The 21,231-nt window shown below is 38.6% G+C and overlaps 1 protein-coding gene across 1 annotated transcript; it reads left to right on the top strand.

The window, feature by feature from the left end:
* Positions 1–4,727: 4,727 nt before the first annotated feature.
* On the top strand, positions 4,728–20,976 carry QRFPR (pyroglutamylated RFamide peptide receptor). Its single transcript, XM_082050594.1, has 6 exons — positions 4,728–5,293; positions 13,186–13,344; positions 13,884–13,945; positions 14,750–14,985; positions 16,540–16,637; positions 18,434–20,976. Exons 1-6 carry the CDS (start codon positions 4,954–4,956, stop codon positions 18,835–18,837), a joined length of 1,299 nt encoding a protein of 432 aa, XP_081906720.1. The 5' UTR covers positions 4,728–4,953; the 3' UTR covers positions 18,838–20,976.
* The last annotated feature ends 255 nt before the right edge of the window (positions 20,977–21,231 follow it).

Genomic DNA, 21,231 nt, shown 5'->3' with positions numbered 1-21,231 from the left:
TCCCTGTCATCACCAGTGATGGAAAGTAGGAGCATGCAGGAAGATGAGACAACAGCCAGAAGTAGGTATACAGTGATAAGACCAGCCTTCAGCTGTCTCCTTAGTTACCGACTAAGATTCTAGTCCAATTAGTGGTGAGTTTTCCCTTATCTAAGAGAATTTATTATTTGTTTGCCTAAATATATAAAAGTATGTAAAACTAAAGATAAGGATTTAGCCTCAGTGCTCTCCCCAATCATATGTTCACAATAAACAGAAAATGCTTTAGCTAAATGTGTTTCAGATGCTGCATTGACAATTTTAATAGCTACGTTATTTTTTACTTAACCTAAAATTACCTAATGATGGTGGTAAGCTGTTCCATTCCTTTGAAGAATGATCCTAAAAGCTGCAGTACTAATATGGATTAGAGGTGAGTGTATCTCCAATGTATCTACTAAAGGATCCAAGGCTAATAAAGTTTACTAGGCATTAACTGCAGTGGCTATTTAAAAGCTCGTAACGTGGATCTGAAAGGAAGTATCTCTTCCAAAGTCTTTGGGAATCTCAAGGGAGTCAAAGAAGAGGAGGAAAGGGATTCTTTCTGTTAGTAGTTTTGTAATCTATTTCTTTTGCCTGTACTAGCAATATAAGTACAGATTTGGAAGGAATAAAGTTTGTTTTAAAATTTCTGTTTTAGGATTACACAACAAGTATTTGCTTTCACAATGTTCAAAGTGTGTGATGATCACAGTTTTTACAAACTTCAAGCCCAGTTTACAACACTTATGCAAAATCATGTATGCAAATTATTTGGTTTTGGCTTTGTTTCGCAGCAGCCATCTTATTGCTTGCTATTAAAAGGGACAAAATAGCTTCTTTTATCTTTGTAAGAGAAAAGGCTACCACCTGTGCACAAACTAACTGTCAGGATTTTTCAGTATGCAGAAAATTCACTGTCACACGGATGAATCATCTAGGCAAAAAAAAAAATAGCATACAGTAGCATGAATAAATTAGTGGTTTTGACAGTGTGCAATCTGGTACAACTCGTATTTCACCACTTTTCACGTTTATCAGTCTGTAGGTTTGTGACAAAATAATATATAATTTATTTGAAGTTGAAGTAAAATTTCCGGCAAACCCATGACTTGATCTTTGTTAAAGTTGCAAGGGGGTTTCACTGGCCTTCTCAATACAGAGGTAAAATATTTCCAGCCATTTAATTAGCAAGAAGCTTATTTTTTTCAGTTAAGAATAACTAAAAATGCTCTGTTTCTGCATAGTCAGGTATGTGTTGGAATACTTTTTCTTTTTCCAAACTGTGTTTTATGGTTGTAAACACACCAGCCTCACAGATCATAATTGGAGGAACAGAAAAGTGCCTTCTAATTTATTATTTTCTGTAAAGGCGTGTACAGGCTAATAATGGTCCTTATTTTACAGAAGACTACAGCTTCTCAAATTCAGAACAGAAATTAATTTGTTAAGTGTCATAAAGATTGTGATGGCATGACCTTTGCCCATTGATGTAAATAGCAAAACTGCACAGACTTCAGTGGAAACACAAGTGGAATTGGAGGTAGATGATAAAAGGTACAGAAAATCTCAACTAAAAACCAAAAAAGTCAGGCAGGAGAATAATATTATATATGTGTGTATATGTATATATATATATATACTCAAGTGAGGTAGCAGTGAAGTTGCCTAACTCTACAAAATATGAAAGCAAATTAAGGAAAAAAGGGCTGTGTATAGAACAGCCTTCTGTTAAGAACCAAGGCAGGACTGCCTTCTTAACCATGCACAGCCTCTCTTTACAGTTCTTGAGAAAACACGTTTACATGACAGGTCATTTTTTACTGAAGAGCTGAATGACAGTGGGGAGAGCCAGAGCAGCCCCACATTTCTTTGCTTTGTTGACTTCAGGAAGCAGCGGGAGCCAGCAGCTGCTACTGGGTGCAGGGTAAGGCAGAACACTAGCTGCCTGCCCTGAAAAGTAAGCAGCACTTTTCCCTACCTACCAATCATTTGTAGCCCAGGGAAGCAGAGAAGTCATTTCAGTAATTTCAGCAGGCTTTACATGAGGTCACCTATTGTAACTCAGCCCTTTTTACTCCAAATATAATTTCATTCAGGTCAAGGAGCTGGGTAACACAGTTAGTAGTGATTTGCCATATCACTTGTATGATGTCCATGCTCATATTGCTTCAGCCAAGAGGATCAATAATGCTCATACAGAATGGAAATTTCTTTAAATCCTACATTTATCTTCTCCATGTGAGTAAATGTTATCTGTAAAAGTACCTGCGTCATGTATTTGCATGCAAGAACCAGCTAAATCTGCAGCTGATGTCATGACACACTTCCATAGCCTACAGCTTCAAGATTTGTTTATATTTTGTAGACTAACCATTCAGATGTTTTTCATTTTTAGTGTTGTTTTATTACTTGCAATGAGCAATTGTAACAATAAAATAAGGATCGATGCAAAACAATGTCCATATCAACCATAAAAATGGATTATTTGCAGTATTTAGGTGAGAGATTATTCTTGTTTGTTTATGAAGTTCTTGATACACTCGGATGGTTTTGCAATGAATAACACAACAGTGCAGCCTGTGATGACAGAATGGCTTTCTCCATATTTGGTCCTTCATTATTTATAATAGGAATGAAATCTGTTAAAATGAATCCAGTTTGTTTGTTAACAGAAGAGCTTCTAAATGAGGTTTCTGTTATCCACCCAAGGGAGAAGAAGAAGAGAAGGAAAAAAAAAAAAAAAAAGAGGTATAGGAAAGAGTGTATTACTAGAGTACATGAAGGTGTCTTTAGGCTACACCTGGTGTATTTAGTGTACAATTCAAGGGAAGGTGCTGGGAAAATTGAACCCAGAAGTCTGAGTGCTCTATGGAGCATAAGTTCAGCAGGATCATTGCAGGACTAAAAGAACAAGCTTTTCTGGCCAGGGCATGCCTCAGAGAAGGTAAAAGGGCTGCCTGAATGTTGGGAACTAAGTCAGTCTAATGAGCACTTGTTTTCCAAAACAAGGCTTAGAAAGCCTGTCAGAAAGGGAGCCTGATTACATTGATCTCAATAGGAAAATGCAGGGCCATACCACACCAAGGAAGGGTGACAGGACCCTTTCAAGATGGGGTAATAAAGAGAATTCTAATTCCTTGCCATTGAGCTATATCTTAAAAGAGGGTCGTCATAGCATTTCAAGGACTGACTTGTGCAGATTGGAGTATATATATAACAGCTCAGGTACAGGAACTGCTTTCGTTGATTTCCACTTAACGCAAATATTTTGTTTCAAATATCATACAAGGTATCTCCTATTGAGAACATTAACTTTGCTGAGAACCACTTGCTGGTGAATTCTTCCATACCGAATTTTCCTTGGCAAGCCTGCAAAATAACACCTAATAAATAGATGGCTTCTGCTAGACATTTCTTCATTCTGTTTTATACTTCTCTGGTACAGGTAAGGACAGGTACCCAGGCAAGGAGCACTCTTTCTGTAGAAAAGATAATTTTGCAGCATTCTCCCAGATGATGTTATTTCCTTACGTCTGTGTCCACAGCTATTGCTGTGAGGAGGGGGAATTCTTGCCAGAACGGTTTTCTATATTGTTATTGCCTTCTCTGGATCCCTTTCAATTTAAAATAAGTTGTTGCTGTGTTATCATATAGTACAACAGGGTCATACCTGTGCTAGTGAGAAAGCTGTACTGTGCTATTTAAAATAGGTTGGAAGACAAATCAGCGCATATTTTCAACTTTATCCGTTATCACTCTTTATCTGTTATTACTCTTGTTATTATCCACATGTAAACTGCTGTGGCATTTTCTCTACTCCTGTTGCAGCCAGCTCGCTAAGCACACCTTGTGAGCCTATGTAACCTTACCTAAGTAGCCTAGCCTGCTAGAGTGAGTGCGTTTTTGAGCAGAGGGATGGGATTCTGTTAAACCTCCTCCAGCAAGTGTTGGTTATATTCCCTCAGAGAGGGGTATCTTGATGAGGGTCCTGTGAGCACAGTGGCCAAAAATTTGGAAAAGTACTTCTCAGGTTGAGCTTTGGCTCAGCATCACGTGAGGGCCTGCTGTGGCACTGGTGCAGAGGGGGCTGAAGGGGGAAATACTATTCCCTTTGCTGCCTTTTCCTGGCTGGGCACGGACACACTGGGTGCATCAGGAGCCCAGCCTCAGGCAGAAAGCCACGCACCTACTGTGCAAGCTCTTTTATTTCACAGAATCACAAAATGTTAGGGATTGGAAGGGACCTCGAAAGATCATCTAGTCCAATCCCCCTGCCGGAGCAGGAACATCTAGATGAGGTGTGTCCAGGCAGGTTTTGAATATCTCCAGAGAAGGAGACTCCACAACCTCCCTGGGCAGCCTGTTCCAGTGTCTGTCACCCTCAGGGTCTGATCCCAGCCTGACACGAGGTTGGCTGGGCAGTTTCAGCTCTCACCTTGGGCATTCCCAGCCGCCGGGCACGACGCTCAGCGGCCGCGGGATGGCGGAGGGGATGGTGTCGGAGGGGATGGTGTCGGAGGGGATGGTGTCGGAGGGGATGGTGTCGGAGGGCGCCGCCGGGAGTCCGCCCGCCCCGGAGCACAAAACCGTTTAACGGTTGTCCCGCTCCGCAACAGCGGGCGCGTTAGCAGCGTGCGCGAGGAGCGGGGACGAGGCGGCCTCGCGCTGCGCTCTGATTGGCTGCCGCCCCGCCCGGGGGCCAGCTGGCCGCTGCGCTCGGCGGAGGCTGCGGGCGCCGCCGTGAAGTTTGCGGGCGGGCGGGGCTGGTGGCGCTGCCGCTGCCCCATCCCCGGCGGGCTGCTCACGGCCCTGCGCGCCCCTGCACCTTCTTCCCCGTGGTGGGCTTCGCCCCGCGCCCGGTCGGAGCAAGGCGGTCCGGCGATGGCGGGGCGCGGGCGGCGGCGCTGAAAGGTGAGCGGGGCGGGCGGCACCATGCCGTCTTTGAACATCACCCCGGAGCAATTCGCGCAGCTCCTGAGGGACAACAACGTGACGCGGGAGCAGTTCATCGCACTCTACGGGCTGCAGCCGCTGGTGTACATCCCGGAGCTGCCGCGGCGCACGAAGGTGGCCTTCGTCCTCATCTGCGTGCTCATCTTCGCCCTGGCGCTCTTCGGCAACTGCCTGGTGCTCTACGTGGTGACCCGCAGCAAAGCCATGAGGACCGTCACCAACATCTTCATCTGCTCCCTGGCGCTGAGCGACCTCCTCATCGCCTTCTTCTGCGTCCCCTTCACCATGCTGCAGAACATCTCCTCCAACTGGCTCGGCGGTGGGTACCGGGGCCGGGGCGGGCAGTCCCGGGTCGTTACGGGCTCGGCGACCGCCGGGGGAGGTTGGGAGAACGGGCGGTGAGGCGCAGCGGTGGAGCTGCGCTTGTGGACGTGGAGCCACTAGGAACGTCCGCCCCCTCTCGTGAGGGACCCCCGGGCTGTCGGTGTTCCCCGCCGTGAGCCCCGGACAGCCTCGGCCGTTGGGGCCGGTCCTGCGCTGCGCTCCGCGCTCCTACAGCGCTTAAACTCTACGGTGGAAACTTGGAACGCCTGCTCTCTCTAGAGCCGCTGGTCGCGTTCGGAGTTTTTTTATCTCAGGACTGAAGCGTTCTCTGCAGGTGTGTAGTTCAGTAACCTCAGCCTGCCGTCAGCTGCTTTTCCGCACGGTTAAATGACTTTATACCACTCCCTCGGGTGATGTTCAACCTAGGGCACTTTCATGCTTGTATTCGTTAGAAGTTGCAGTATGTGTGTGTGTGTGTGAGAAGCTGTATGTTGTGTGGTGCTGAAGAGATAGTCTTGCAGTACTGTCTCTTTTGTGTTGTTTTTTTTTTTTTTTTTCCTCGAAGTAATGAAATCTGTCTGGCAAGTGGAAGAGCGTTCAATCTTTATTCAGTCCATCCGACAGCAGTCCACTCAGACTCAGACCTCCTTAATCTTTCATGAGGGGATAAAAATGTATCATCAGAGAATTAAGGGAGTCAGAGAACATGCAGGATTTATGTTGAAATGATGCATTATTTTAAAGGTATGCTCATATCTTGGGAATTATGTTGTATTCCTTTTGGAGACCTTTGGGCAAGGCCTCCCTGATGCCTAGAAAGAACTATTATTTCTTTCTTTTTTCTGCATCTCAGTTCCAAAGTAGTAACGTAGCAAAAAGTCAAAGGTGAAGTAACACTAGAAATCGTGTTTCTCTTCCTTTTCTTGGTCTGAAAACAATGTTTAACAGGCTTAAGTGGAAAAATAAAAGGGACGGTTTTGCAGCAAGTAGCAGACAACATCTTCTACAACCATAAATTGAAATATTTTTCAGAATACTTCGGTATGAACAGAAAGGATGTTCATAAAGTGACACCATCATGTTTCAATATCCAAAGTTTTCTGTGCTTCTGTTGTTGGGAGACAGTGAAGGTTACATTCACAGCATGGAGATTTGATACATCTTGTGGATTAGAATGCAGGATGGAAATTGACAGGTCAGAAGAGACTTGAAAAGCACCTGGATACCTAACCCAATGAAAATTTGGCTTCATTTTTTGTCTGAAAAACAGGACCTCCCTGGGAGAAGTTATGAATACAAAACTCTAGGAGCTACTGATAATAAGGACAACTGTTTCATTTTCTTATGATCTGTCTTTTGGGGAGAGTAACCACTACTTTAAGACAACACAGATGTTGAACCCCAGAACTAATAAGGATTTGTAAATAAAAAAATATAGAATAAATTGATAGCTATACTGTTGTGCCTTCCTTTTGACTGTGGTAGTTCCAGTTCTCCTTGCTCAAAGAATACAGCAGAAAGTTCCTGGTGGCATCAAGAGAAACCACGTAAATGGATGAGAACTGGATAACTTTCCCTAAAGATAAGAGGTGTGATTCTTCTTACTTGTAAGGAAGACCCTGGTCTGTCAGTTTGACCACACATCTGACCAGAATCAACTGAAAGTTATGTGGGATGAATGCTCCACCTGAGGTGAATTACAGGAGATATGGCACAGACATGTGGAACAGTATGGGGAGACTATGTTTTTGCTTACCTTCTCTTACTGAGGATGCTTGACAAAAATCTACAAGTACTGAGCGTGAAAGGTCTAGCATAGTTGCAACAAACATCTTCACATATTTAGTAGTTGAATACTTTAAAGTACATTGTTTTGTGTGTTTTACTGTACTTTTTGTCTGCCCTCATTGCTATGGTCTTCAGTACAAGCAGATCCATAGGTCCCATTGACTTTGATGGCAGTCTTTATGGTTCTGGTAAGATAATTAGCTTTAACTAACACAGTATCAAGAGGACATAGTAAGTAACATAATTGATGTATGTTACCCTTCACTGTTGGGGGTGTGTGTGTGTGTACAGTAAAATTCAGAAAAACAAATGAGAAGTAAATTGATGGTATCCCAATGGTATATGATTCCTGAGACTTATGCTGTGAAGCATTAATTGTGATTACAGGTATACTCAAAACAGAACCTTCCAGTCTGGGAGGAGTCTTTTCCTTGCTAGCTCTGCTGATTTAATTTTCTGTTTGCCTTTGATTTTGTAGTCTGAAAAAGTTTATTCTTATACACCTTAATGCAACATCTCTGAGCAGTGCAAGCTCCAAATCTGTTAAGAAAAAGGTGATTTGACTATGTAACATATCCTTATTGGAAAGTGATGTACCCTGAGATGTTTGATGCCAGAAATACCTTTGTGTTTTGGAGCACTTAGTCACTTTGTCTTGATTTAGCTGCACTTGCATCACTAAAACAAGCATCTGTACTAGGAGATGTGAACTGAGATGTGTATGATTTGAACTTGTCTTTGATTCGGAACAGCCATAGTTTCAGAGTAGATGTTATCTCTTAAGATATTATGGGATGCTATCAGAAAGGATTAATTACCATTTTGGACCCTCTAAAGTGAAGGATGAAACACTTTTACCCCAAAAGGTTCCAAGTGTGCATAGTTTAGAATGAGACTCCAAGGAAAATGTTGATAGCTGGTGATGTAAAGTAACTTAAATTGTGCATGGTAAAGTGCCTTCTGTAATAGATAGTATTTGTCAAAATTCTTTAGAAACTGAAGATTTCTCACATTTGCAGCAGTACACTTATCAGAACTTGATTAATTTCTGACAGAACTGGGAAAAACTAGAGTACTGGCATGACTTTTTCCACAGTATATTCATTAATATGTTTTAACTTCACCTGCAGTTTAGCAACTTCAGTTTCAAGGAAGTGGACTCCACCTCGCACCATTAAATAAAGTACAGGCTATTCGAGGTGCATGGTCTAATTGCATGTACTCATCCCATATTATACCGTTTTACCTCAGCTGCTGGAGTTGACCATAAATGGACTTAAGCTACCACAGGTAGCACTATCCAGTGCTACACTCATACCTTTTTCTGGGCACATGTATATATAATGTTCTTTATCCTCTATAGGTAACACATGAGAGACTTGTGCATCATGGATAGCAAACTACTAAGAACACAAAATGCCTTTATTACCTAGAATGGATATAAAAAAATTTATTGCCCAAGTATAAAAGACCTTTAAGGATATAATCTGTATGATGATGATGACATCAGAGAATGGCTTTAGGATTTTGCCTTTGTTATCCTGATAAAAGAGAATCTGATTTTTAAGTGGGGAACGAAATGGCTAAATTATACATAGAGGCAAAACATCTGACAACGGAGGCATGAAGAATTGTTTAAAGGAATACCATTTATATCTGCAGACTTCTGAATGTGTTATCATTGGGGAAAACTAATCATTGCTTGAATAAACGATGCAGTTTTCAGCAGTGCATGAGGAGTACTTTTGGGAGCATCTTAGCATCTTGAAAAGTAGAAGCAATTACTTATTTTCATTCCAAATAATCCTCTGCAAATTATTTTCTTTCCCCATTGGAAATAATATTAAATGCTACAGTGCTGTCTTCACTAACAATTTGTTGGAAGTGTTTGCTAAAAGACTTACATCATAGAAACTTGAAGATTTTGATACATATTTAAGACATTAGGTAATGTATATTTTAAAATATTAAAAAAGGCACATGTTTCTCTACTGGGGAAATGTAAGTGGAAAATGAACAGGCAAAAGAGGAGATACATTTTCAGCAAGTCTTTCCAATAAAAGAACCTGGTTTTAAACAGCCTTTAGAAAGTATTTGAAAAATATTTATCAGTTTATTTCTGATTTAGACATATTAGATGCCTAAAACTACTTCATAGATTGCAAAGAAACTGAAAAAAAATCATCTATTCTGATACATTCAGCATAGCCACAGGAAACGGAAGAGATGAATCAGAATCTGAGAAACAAACTAAAGTTTTCTCAATGCCTAGTTTTAGCACAAGAAGACTTCAGTGTTGGGTTCCTATCAGAATGTTTACTGTATTGGAGCAGTGTTTGTCTCTGCATTTGGAGTAGTTACGTAGTTGTTACATATTTTGCGCAGTGTAGTATAAAAATGCCCTGGGTGTTCTCAAAGACGTGGAATAAGTCTACCTGTGTCCTCTGCATTGGGGAGCAGAAAGTGGCAGCCTTTTTCCCTGAGCTCCATGTATCTAGAGCATGAGTTTGGCTCTTTTGACATCCATTAATGACCCCGAGTAGGTGATGGTCACACAAATTTTGGAGTCTGACTCAAGAATTTAAACTCCAATTTAAGTGAGGATCTAGTTAGACTTTTCATTTGAATCAAACTAGTAAACATTGTTTTCAAGAGTAAGCCAGTGATTGCATTAATCCTGGATTTTGATCATTATGTCTTGATTCTGATTTAGGGGCAAGGAAAATGCCTTTTGTTCTGAAAAAGACTGGTTAACTCAAGGCTGGGATGCATACAAGCAGATAATAGAAGAGTTTCTGTTTTGAAGTCACTCACTTTTTAATCTTGTATGTTGTATTTACCAAGTGATCAATCATTTTGAAGCCTGAGAGAAGAAATCTAGTTTGGGTCAATTAACAGTAATACACAGGAGAAAAGAGTAGTCCATGTAGACTGACTTATCTTCTGAGAGTGAGTGACTACAACTGGGATAGCAGAGATATGACGTTGCTGTGTCAGTGGGCTTTAGCTGCCAAATCCTGCTGGAACTGTATGTTCTGCCTGCTTTTTTTTTTGCCTGCTTTGATTGCGCTTCTCTTCATTGAAAGAAGAGGCAAATAATTATCTTGATTCGCTTACAATGATTTAAAGGCTGTATGGATTTAAGATAAGGAGTTAGTAATGACAGAAAAAGATGGTCAGCTTGGAAAAAGTGAATGATCAAGCTTCTCAAATTCCTTCTCTTGAAGATGGCTTTAGTAATTAATGATTCAAATCAGCAGCTAAGAAGCATTGCTTTATATAAATTGTAATGTTTAGAATCTGCATTTCATAGCTATTTTTCTACAAAGAGTTTGCATCTTGACAGTAACTAAAAATATGAGGCATCTGTTTAATTAAATGTAGTTCTTTTACAAAGTAGGAAACTACTTTTGATAAGTAAGAGGATATTTAGAATGTATGCATGTTTTAAATTTTTTTTCCTTAGGGAAACTTAATCACTATTTTCTTATGTAATTTATTATATGGTTGTCATTTACTAACTATTGTGAAGTTGTTGGCTAGTAGTTGCAGTGTAACTGAAATGCAGGAGGACAACATTATTTTCAGCAGTTTCCTGTAGACAGTGACTGTACTGTTCAAATTGATGTATCTCTCAGATTTATTTGAAGCAAGTAGATCTCATCCTTTCTTACCTAATTTTTAATTCATAGATTTGAAGAAGAGTGCATACTTCTCTGCTTCGTTATTGTTTTTCACCTTTGAAAGACAAATAGCTCTAATTGCTTTTTTCCATCTCACAGTCGACTTCTTCTGATTATTACAATTTAGGGTGTTCTTTTCTTGACAGCAGCTGTAGGTTTATGTTTATGATTGATATATCTCAATACAGCTTTTAAACATTGTTCCTAAAAGTTTGTCTTAAGCCATATTTGCTTTCTCAGCATTATTTCAGTGCTATTGAACCAGGAAACACTTCACATTCCCTTCCTTCCCCCATTAAAATGAAGTGACTTTCTTTGGCAAATGCTCCCTTTAACCAAATGCTGATTAGCTTAATAACTCAAAAAACACTATAAGGAGTGAGATTTTAACAATCTTGATTGAAACTCACTTAAGTGGGCTTTTTGTTTCTTGCTTTTGTATGTTACTCTTTCAGTAATTGTCATCTATTTAGGATGCAAAATTATGCCTTGAAGAGTTAATAAATTAATAACAAAATAAAGCCATTCAAGTGCCTTTATCGTAAAGATAAAAAGCAAATCCATTCTTATTTTCAGATTGGTTGGGAGATATGGAATTTCATTGTATTCTTAATCCAATATTGATTTATTATAGGTAAGTGTATCATGACAAGTACATAGTACCTGATACAAATGACTAAAGTTGCTAGCAGCTGTTAGTGAATGGAAAGAAGACTTGAATAATAATAGCTGTTAAACCTTATTTTCTCTAAACCATGTTCTCAACAGTTACTTTTTTATCAGCTTGGTTAGAAAAAAGGAATAAAATAGTATAATCCTTTTAAGTCTTCTGTTACTCCATGATATATCTGAACATAAAAGTGGAAACTAGCTTGACATGTTTTTAATGTATCAGTGTTTCACACAGCTGTTTTTTTACCTGTCTCAGTCTTATTTTATTTTCAATGTTTAAACTATGTTCTAGTAGCATATTTCCCCGCCTCCCCCCAGAATTAATATGTCTTCCTTATAGTAAAAATAGGGTTTTTTCCTCAGTTTTTCCAGAATGAGCTTACAGCTAGCAGGCACTTGAGGTTGCATCAGTTTCTTCTTGCTGCAGGTGAAGCTTTTTTACACAAGGCAGTTAAATGTTAAATGAAATGTGCATGCATTATTGGATCAGGAACTGGACTTCACTATCTGTTTCCCAAGAGCTCCTTGAAAGCCTGGCCTAGTGGACAGAAGTTTCCCTGTTCCTTGTTCCCTTCATGGAGGGTAGGATTAATTTTTGAAAGTTTCCTGTTATTTTCTTTTGGTTTTCTATGTTTCTATGTTTTTTCCCCCTCAGGGTGTCTATGACATCTTAAGGGTTTACTTACAATTGAATAATTGAATCGGATATTCTTTTGCTGTGTTGAGTCTATGGACTATACCTAGGTAAAGTATAATTAATGATAAGTAAGGGAAAAAATCCCAGCCATTGCTGAAGTGAATAGTGGATACTGAACTGTAAGGATGTGAGGAGACTGTCAGAATGCAGACATACGAAATTATTTTAGGGTCGAAAATGTGGTCAGAAAATGAGTAAATGACAATTAGGTTGGGAAAGGCACTAACAAGATTTTTGAGAAAGAGTAATTTAAACTACAGTTTCTAAGAGGGTTGGGACTTGAGGATGAGTAGTGGAGAATACATATTCGATTCTTAACATATTAGTCACTTCTGGGAAGCTATAGCAGCAATGAAATCTGCAGATCTGTGCTAGCTGTGCATAAATACTGTAAGTACCTATACATCTGTGGAAATGCAGGCAGGAAATTGCCTCTAATTTGCACACAGTCATTAACAGAATGTGTTAATCAGGAAAGAGGGAGACTTGGAGAATGGAAAGATGATGAAGATATTGAATTTTTCCGCTTATGCCAGGCCTCTTGGAGGACTCCTATTGATGTCATTTGTCAGAATGATGCTTTAAGTGCCCAAGTGTACGAATAGAGTGGTATTTTAAATGAGCAGAGGAATGTGTTTGCAACAGCAGAAGAGGTAAACTTTTAAACAGTTAACATGAAGACCTTCATAAAACTGGAGCATAATCTGCCAAGGTAAAAACGGTAATAAGTATCCCTGTAACTTGGCACTTTTGGAACTAGATGATGGAAGTCTGGGTGAAAAGTGAAATAGGAATAAGTCTCAGACTGATATAGACCAACAAGTATGTCCTTAGAAGTCTTGGTTTTGCAGATGTAGTGTGTGCGACAGAAGAATGACTATCAAAGCTACATTTGATTAGTAGCTTAAATAGGTGACTTAGCAGTTTAGCTGTTAAAATAGATTGAATAATAGTAATTTGTTCTTGCACAATAGCACTTTAGTAAAGAAGTCTATTTTGTTTTCATGAGCTACAACAGTTGCATACCTTATTTTCTGACTATTGCAGGTGCCTTTGCTTGCAAGATGGTACCATTTGTTCAATCCACTGCTATTGTAACAGAGATTCTTACAATGACCTGCATTGCTGTGGAAAGACACCAGGGAATTGTGCATCCACTAAAAATGAAATGGCAGTACACCAATAAAAGAGCTTTCACCATGCTAGGTAAGATTTTAGGTATCTCTAGTAATGGTGTGTATAGAGAAATAATCATCAATGTAGACCTGACAGAACAAAAGGCACTGATATGACCAGTGATTCAGAGGGAGAGTTAATGATAAGCCTCGTAATGTTTATAAAATAGTGCCTCTGTGTATAGTAGTTACTAACCAAACCCCTCATTTTCTCAAACAAGACTCTGATAAACCTTTGCCAGGTTGCTAAAGGAATGTCACAGCTGTAAATGGTCCTTCCATTGTTATATGAAGACAATATATAATACATAGTGTTGCTCATGCAAATTAAGTTGCTTTTACGTGTGCATACCAATAAACGAAGGTAACTTGAAAGAAAAGAAACTGATAACAAAAGAGCATGCTGTTATTGATGTGAATGTTGACTGATGTATGCCTCATATACAAAACTTTGTTTTTTATTCAAATTGTCTACTTTGCCTGACTTTTTAAAGATGAAGCTGTTAAACAGTTCATACCAGAACTTATGCTGCTTATTGCACAAAGTATTAAAAATGTGTTTGTTTACAGGTGTAGTCTGGTTGCTGGCAGTTATTGTTGGATCACCCATGTGGCATGTGCAACGTCTTGAGGTACGTTAGGTGAAACGGAAATTCATGTTTTAAACTCAGTCCTTGCTGGACCTTTTTGTGCCTTTAGTAATGAGACTGAATAAACTCCAGAGAAATGGGAGTGGGATAAGAGAAGTGAAGCATTTCGGTTGTGTGTGCCAGCATGAGAAAGGCTAAGGATTAGGACTTCCATGCACTGGAAGACTGACTACCAGCAGCAGCTAGTCATGTTTACCCTCCCCAGTTATGTCAAAGAGCACTCATTGCACCTCTGACTTTCACTGTGGCTTACACTTGGTTTATAGGTGCACTGGCACACAGCAGCGTAGGGCTTAGATTAGTGTTTCAGGATGCCGTAGTGTTTTCTGAGATTTTGAATGGTGTCTAGTTTAAAATCTAATTAGCTGCCCATTATAGTTTAAGCAGTTACTGTATGCTTTTGGAGAGGAAAAAAAAAAAAAAAGCTTGTCAGAATCTACTGCTTAGTGAATTTTAATGTTAACAAATATTTTTTTTAAGTGAATAATATGTGAGGCTTCTGTATAACCATCTTGCAAAATACATAGCCATGGTCTCCTTTGAAAATCCTAATTAAAAAAAAAAAGGTTTTGAGGAGGAATGCAAATCAGAGCATTTCTTGACCTCTCTTTGTCAACTTGGATCACCCAGCACTTGATATGGAAAATGCTTGGAAGAATTTTGTCACTTGGATAAGTCCCTCTGAGTTTTGGTTGTTGTATTAAGAGCAAAGAATATTTGGCTGTGCTTGGTTTTTACACTTGGAGTAAACACTGTATTGACTCATATCCTTTATACTTGTTACAGGTTAAATACGACTTTCTATATGAAAAAGTCTATGTTTGTTGCTTAGAAGAATGGACCAGTCCAATTTATCAGAAGATTTATACAACCTTTATTCTTGTTATACTCTTTCTTCTTCCATTGATGTTGATGCTTTTTTTGTACACTAAAATTGGTTATGAACTCTGGATTAAGAAAAGGGTAGGAGATGCTTCAGTTCTTCAGACCATTCATGGGAATGAAATGTCTAAAATATCAAGGTGTGTAAAGTAAAATATAATTGGAACTTTGACTTCTGTAAAGCATTTTTTTTCCTGGCAGTTCTTGAAAAACAGTGTAAAAGAAAAAAAAAAAATCTATTCTTATCCTTTGGGAAGTCTACAAACATGGGCCAGATTTTTAAAGCTAGCTAGTTATTTAACACTTAGATATCCAATTTAAGGCCACTGAAACAAGTTGTTTTCTTCAAAGTATATTGTAGCCACACTTTGGAACTCAAGCCCTTTCCGTAAAGCTCATATTATACATTGTGAAATGTTTGTTTTTGAAAAATGTAGACCATGAGTTAGAAGATGACTTAGGGAAAATGCTGCTACATTATTTCTCTATGTTCTATGGAAAGTTCCACCTATAATTCTGAGACTGTGCACACTGCTTTATGGTCCTATTATAAGTTAAAAAAAATATGAATTAGTTTAAAAACCACTTTGGTACAGTTTATATAGCTTCTGAACAGTTTTGAGTGTTCTAAGATAGGTTTGTGTTAGACTATCCAGATGGTAACTCTCTGAAAAGTTATAAAAATCAGCAATTATGTATTTTGCTATTTAGCACTGAATGTGTTCTACCCTTAATATTGCCTCCTGTTTTTTCCTTTCATTTGGCAAACTGATCTGTTGCCTCATGTGCTAGAAACCTCTAACAGTTTTGCTCATTGAGGAGAGTATCACATTAAGCATTGAATTTAAGGAGAAAACTGACAAGCAGCTTAAAGTGATTCTTTAGATATTTGTCTAACAAAGTGCCTAAGGAAGTGGACCCTGTAAGTCAAAACTGAAAGAGGTTGCAATTTCACAAGAGTTAAGGTGACACGTAATTTTTGGGCTACTCCTCAGCTTGTTTTCACACAGTGGGGAGAAGATCTTGTAATTGCTACCAGTGATGTTTTGCTACTTTAGCTAAAGTGAGAGATCCATCTTGGGATCTATAAATGCAGTTATATGAATTATATATCTGATGATGCCAATAAATTCATGCATATCTTGAATTTGTGAGATATGCTAGTGGAGGCAGGGAGTATATTTCTTGCTGTTACTCCAGCTTTTCACCCACCAGCAAAGGTTGAATGTTTCAGGTATAGTTTCATTTACTTGCTGTGAAATTCTGTATGTCATTGGGTGCTGCATGTGTGGTCAGTGCTTCCAATTCTAGGAAAACACTCTTGTTTTTTGAGCTATTAATGGAATTTCATGTGGTTTTGGTTTGTTTCCCCACCTCCCTCACCCACCCCCTTCTATTGGAATTGAGTCTGCTTGAATGGAGTGAAAATATATTGCAAGATATGCTAGATGTCATTGCTTGCTGCAGCTACAAAGTGCATTGCTTTCACAAAAGAGAGAAATAAAAGGTGTTAATTTACGTACTAGATTTATACGATGCTGCCTATTTTGTTGTTGTTTAAAATGGAATCGTGTACTTCTGAGCATTCTTTCAGGGTTTTATTGCAACCATCAGAACACATTTGCAGATCTAACTTAATGAGACATATATAGCTACCAGTCGTTTCAGTATGGAATGTCTTGATGCAATTTCAGGAAAAAGAAACGAGCGATTGTAATGATGGTGACAGTGGTGTTTCTTTTTGCGGTGTGTTGGGCCCCTTTCCACGTGATTCACATGATGATAGAATACAGTGAGTATCTGCTATGTGTCATACAATAAAGCCTTTCTTAGTTTTTTTGATAATGGAACTACAGGTTTTGAAAAGCTGAGGCTGCTACAGCATTTAGCTATAGAACACCTTCTGCTAGCAAAGGCAAATGTTTTGCTTATCTGTCCTGAATCACTGTTTTGTAATAGAGATATGTAGCCAACAACAGATAAATTATGCTTAAGTCTGCAATAGACAGATCTGCATTTTCTGTAAGAAAATGACTATGTTTCAAGAAACTTTTTGTTGGATGTATTGTTTGGGAGATACCATATAGCTGAGATACACTTGTGTGTCAACCACATCTCCTGCTCTGTGAATAAAAAAACATATTTTTTTTGGCTGTAAACCCTACTGGCCTTCATTGCAGGGTGGGTGGGAGGGAATCCAAACTTTATGAGCTCTTTTAGAATGTAAACCCTTCAGAAGGGAGATTGGCATTACTTCTGAATTTGAACAGCACATAATCCAGTCCTGTAAAGAAGGTTTACTAGATGTTGCAAGACTTAGGAAAATGCAAGACCTGAATGCTGGGATAGTGAGGATATATCTGTAGATTCTTTTTCTTTCTCATGTCTGTCATGCTGCCCTCATTAGCTGAAAGGTTGAAAGTACCTGACCAGAAGGTAAAAGATATTTCCAAGTGTAAAGCCTCTTGAACAAGTGACTTTTAAATTCAAATTTAATTTTAAGTTCATGTATGAGCACTTCTATTTACATCTATCTAGGATGTCATACTATTTTGAGTTAAACTGCTAGGAAATATTTGTCTTTTCACCTGCACTGGATTTAATGAGGTAATCATATTGGAAATTTAAATACTGGACATCATAGTGATAATACACAACTAATCCAGTTGAACCACTATGCTCTGGACTGCATAGTAGCTTGGAAATGTCCTCTATGCTTGTTATCTTTCCTTTTTACTACGTGCTCTATTCTCTGGGGTCTTGTACTGTTCATCTCCCATCTCTTGCTAGGGAACTCTTATAGTATGTGGGATTATGCAGCTGGCAATATGTAGAAAGTTCAAAGTAGTTGTTGTAATCTACTTACAAAAGGCAGCAGCTGCCTCTTTGCCTTCTATCATAAGCAAGGTCATAGCAGAGAAACTGATAGTCCTGCAGCCAGTCAGCTGAACAAAATTACATTGATGCCTTGTCAGAATCAGAAATGCAGAAGCTGTAACTATTAAAGTTGTCCGGATTGTCCCATGTTAAGATTGTCCATAACACTCCACAAACTTTGTTTATATGATATTTTGTTCTTTTTTCATTGCTGATTTCAGGGATCGTTTCAGGTGCTGCAAGGTCTTTATTTTATGTGCCGTGTGAACTTTTGTGTGATACTACTTATTAAAAGTTTGGTAGCTAAGTGTTTGAATTAAAGCAATTCATAGTCTTCTGTGATAAGAATGATTAAAAAGTCGGAGATGGGACCAAGCAGATGCATTTTTACTCTGAGCTGGTCTGTGCTAATACAGAAAGCAGCAACGTGTGACAAGATAGGGATTGGTGTTTATGGTGTTATGGCAAGTTTTTTGGCTCATAAATTGTCACTTTTGCATTACTTTGTCCTTCTTTACATATATACAGAGCAGGACTGTGTGGTAGATCTTGATCTTGCCTTGCTGATAAAATTGTGTTGTTAAGAACCTCCAGCAAGGTCTTTTGTGATGTTAAACAAAAGCTTCTAATGCTGGACTGGATATAAATGGGCTAAGTAGTGGGTATTTATGCCATTATGTGCTTACAGCATATTTCCTTTTTCCTTTCCAGGTAACTTTGAAAAGGAATATGATGATGTGACAGTGAAAATGATCTTTGCAATTGTCCAAATCATAGGATTCTTCAATTCTATTTGCAACCCTATTGTGTATGCTTTCATGAATGAAAACTTTAAGAAAAATTTTCTGTCTGCCATCTGCTTCTGCGTTGTCAAAGAAAATGCATCACCGACCAGGCAATTTGGGAACTCGGGGATTACTCTGAGACAGCAAAAGGCAAGTGTTTCTCAAAGAGATCCCATTGACTCAGATGAAGCCAGGAGGGAGGCGTTCAGCGATGGCAACATTGAAGTCAAGTTCTGTGATCAGCCAGCTTCAAAAAGGAATTTGAAAAGGCACCTTGCCTTATTCAGCCCTGAGCTTACGGTGCATTCTGCATTAGGAAATGGACAGTAACATCACAAAGATTTTGAGGATGGAAAAAGCATTCTCTTTATTTCATAATTTTGAATAAACCATTTAAAATACTTTTCTACTCTGCATGCTGAAATGAGGGGAAAAATATTTTGTGGATTATGATAATGTTGGGGTAATGTTTGAGAAAATGTAATATATTTTATAAAGAGGAGGATTAAGACTATGGAAAACAATATTACTGTATGATTTCCAGGAGAGAAAAGAAAAACCAAAGACAGAAAAACAAACAAAAAAATCCCACAAATGTTTTTCTTCCTAAATTTGCCCCCTCCTTTACGTAAACCAAATAGCTGTTGCTTCCTCTGTTAACTTCGTGTCTGGACATTGGCACACTGCTGTACCATACACTGAAGATGGGAACTACAGAAAAAAATGCACACTTTCTATGGGTAACTTGGGAATCTAACATGAGTCTAACATTGTTTGTAAGGTCTGCTTTCTGCAGCTCTGAAGACAGAGGAACTTCAGATCCGAGTCCAGGAAAAATGCAGACTGAGATGCAATTCTAATTGGCAAAGTATATGAACGAGCCAGCCAGAATTTGGCTCTGAAGAGATTAAGATTCAAACATTGCATGTATGCTCAGGTTTTGTTAATGGGAAGCATATCAGAAATTAACAATGCATGCATAATTAATGACTGTTTATACAGGTTAATTCTTGGGTACAAAATCAAATGTTAGTGTATTCTCCTGTTAACTGCATTGTTCCTGCTGAAAAATGTTGAAATTGAAAAAGTGCTGTACAAATCAAGGGGCTGCAGATGATGGAGATGTGATCTATTTAATAAGCATTGAGTTTAACTTAGTCATGTTTGGATATATGAGTTATGTATTGAAAGTGTGGTGAACACACAGTGTTGCCATTTTCTGGAGGCCTATAAGGGCCAGATCCAGAGCCTGTTGGGACACTACGGAAGACTTAGAGTTGAATATCATGCTCTTTTGACTAGACACTTCTCTGCAGACATGCACAAATTTTTCTGTCTCTCCATCATTAATTACTGTCTAAGAACAGGGCCAGTGTGCTGTTATTTTTAGGCTTCCTGGAGTTGAAATCCATACAAATTCTATCTTGGTGGGTCAAACTGAAGAATTTTAAAATTGAAGGTTTCTTGCAAGTGTGGGACTGGGGAAGAAGTGTGATTCAGAGTGATATACTATGATCAGATCCCACAAAAGAGGCTTTACATAACTTGCAACTCCAGCGGAGGTTAGGTTGGACCTTTAATTGCCTGTGAAATGTTGGTCCTCTTTTCTGTCATCCTTTGTCTCATCTAAAGGACCTTGGTGCTTCCTTGGCAGTAATTTTTAAGGTTCTTTTACATTGCCACTTACATGTCTTTGTAAATGAAAATTTAGTCTAAATTATCTTTGTATAAATTGGAAGTAATCTCATCCTTCTGTAATGTTTGCAAATTTCAATTGAATAAGGGATTCTGATGATGGTTTGTGACTTACCCTTTATTTACATATATATATATTATTTATAGTGCATATGATATACTCATATGCAGGACCACTCCTGACTTGTTCTGATAACCGGTAATTCAGACCACTCTTATTTAAATAAACATATGTATTAGATAAAATAGCGATTTTGGAGAGCTATGTCTGGGTAAAACATGAGCGAGCTCAGTTTCTGTTTTAGACACTCATGTAGACATGCCCTTGTCCCTTATCTTTGAATAATGCTCTAAGAAACAGTCACAGTTTTTTTGCCTGCAATTACAACTTTGGCTTCCTTTGAAATACAAACTATGAGAGAAATGGTCTTCATCTTTCTAGACAGTGGTCTTTTACTGGAAGTTTTCTGCACTAGAGGACAGGGGCTCATGGATGTTTGTTATCATGGTTTTCCTTGTTGATGTAAAGTTTATCAAGCTGATGATGAGAACTACGGGTTTCAACAGATTCTGTACTTTAACACTTTAAGTTTTTCATTTATTTGCACTGCTAATTTTGATGATGGGTTTTAACAAGTATTTAACAAAAACTTCTAAGTATTTTATGGTTTTGACTTATCTGTTTCTTCTATTGTCTTTTACAATGTTATGTCAATGAGTAACTGTTGTAGTATTGTATTAACTTTTTAATTAAAATTCCTTTTTTTTTGTCATTGCTGGTACTGTGATACACTGGGTACATCTGCTATAAACTTCATTCTTTGAGTCTCTTTTTGTTTATATGTTTATATGTGCTTTTCTTTGTGGTTATTTTCCAGACCCGTTTCAGGTACCAGCTGTTACTGCCACCCTGAAAGATGTGATTTAAAGGACTTTACAGAATAAGGTGAGAGAGAGGAGAAAAAAAAAATTACAGTCTTTTGGTAGAAGTGGTAAATGTTTCAGCACAGATAGATTATTAGATTAAAT

Source organism: Streptopelia decaocto (genome assembly GCF_964273445.1).
Source record: "Streptopelia decaocto genome assembly, chromosome: 4".
Taxonomy (NCBI): domain Eukaryota; kingdom Metazoa; phylum Chordata; class Aves; order Columbiformes; family Columbidae; genus Streptopelia; species Streptopelia decaocto.
The sequence above is the reverse complement of the archived record's forward strand: the minus strand, read 5'-3'. Positions and strand labels throughout refer to the sequence as shown.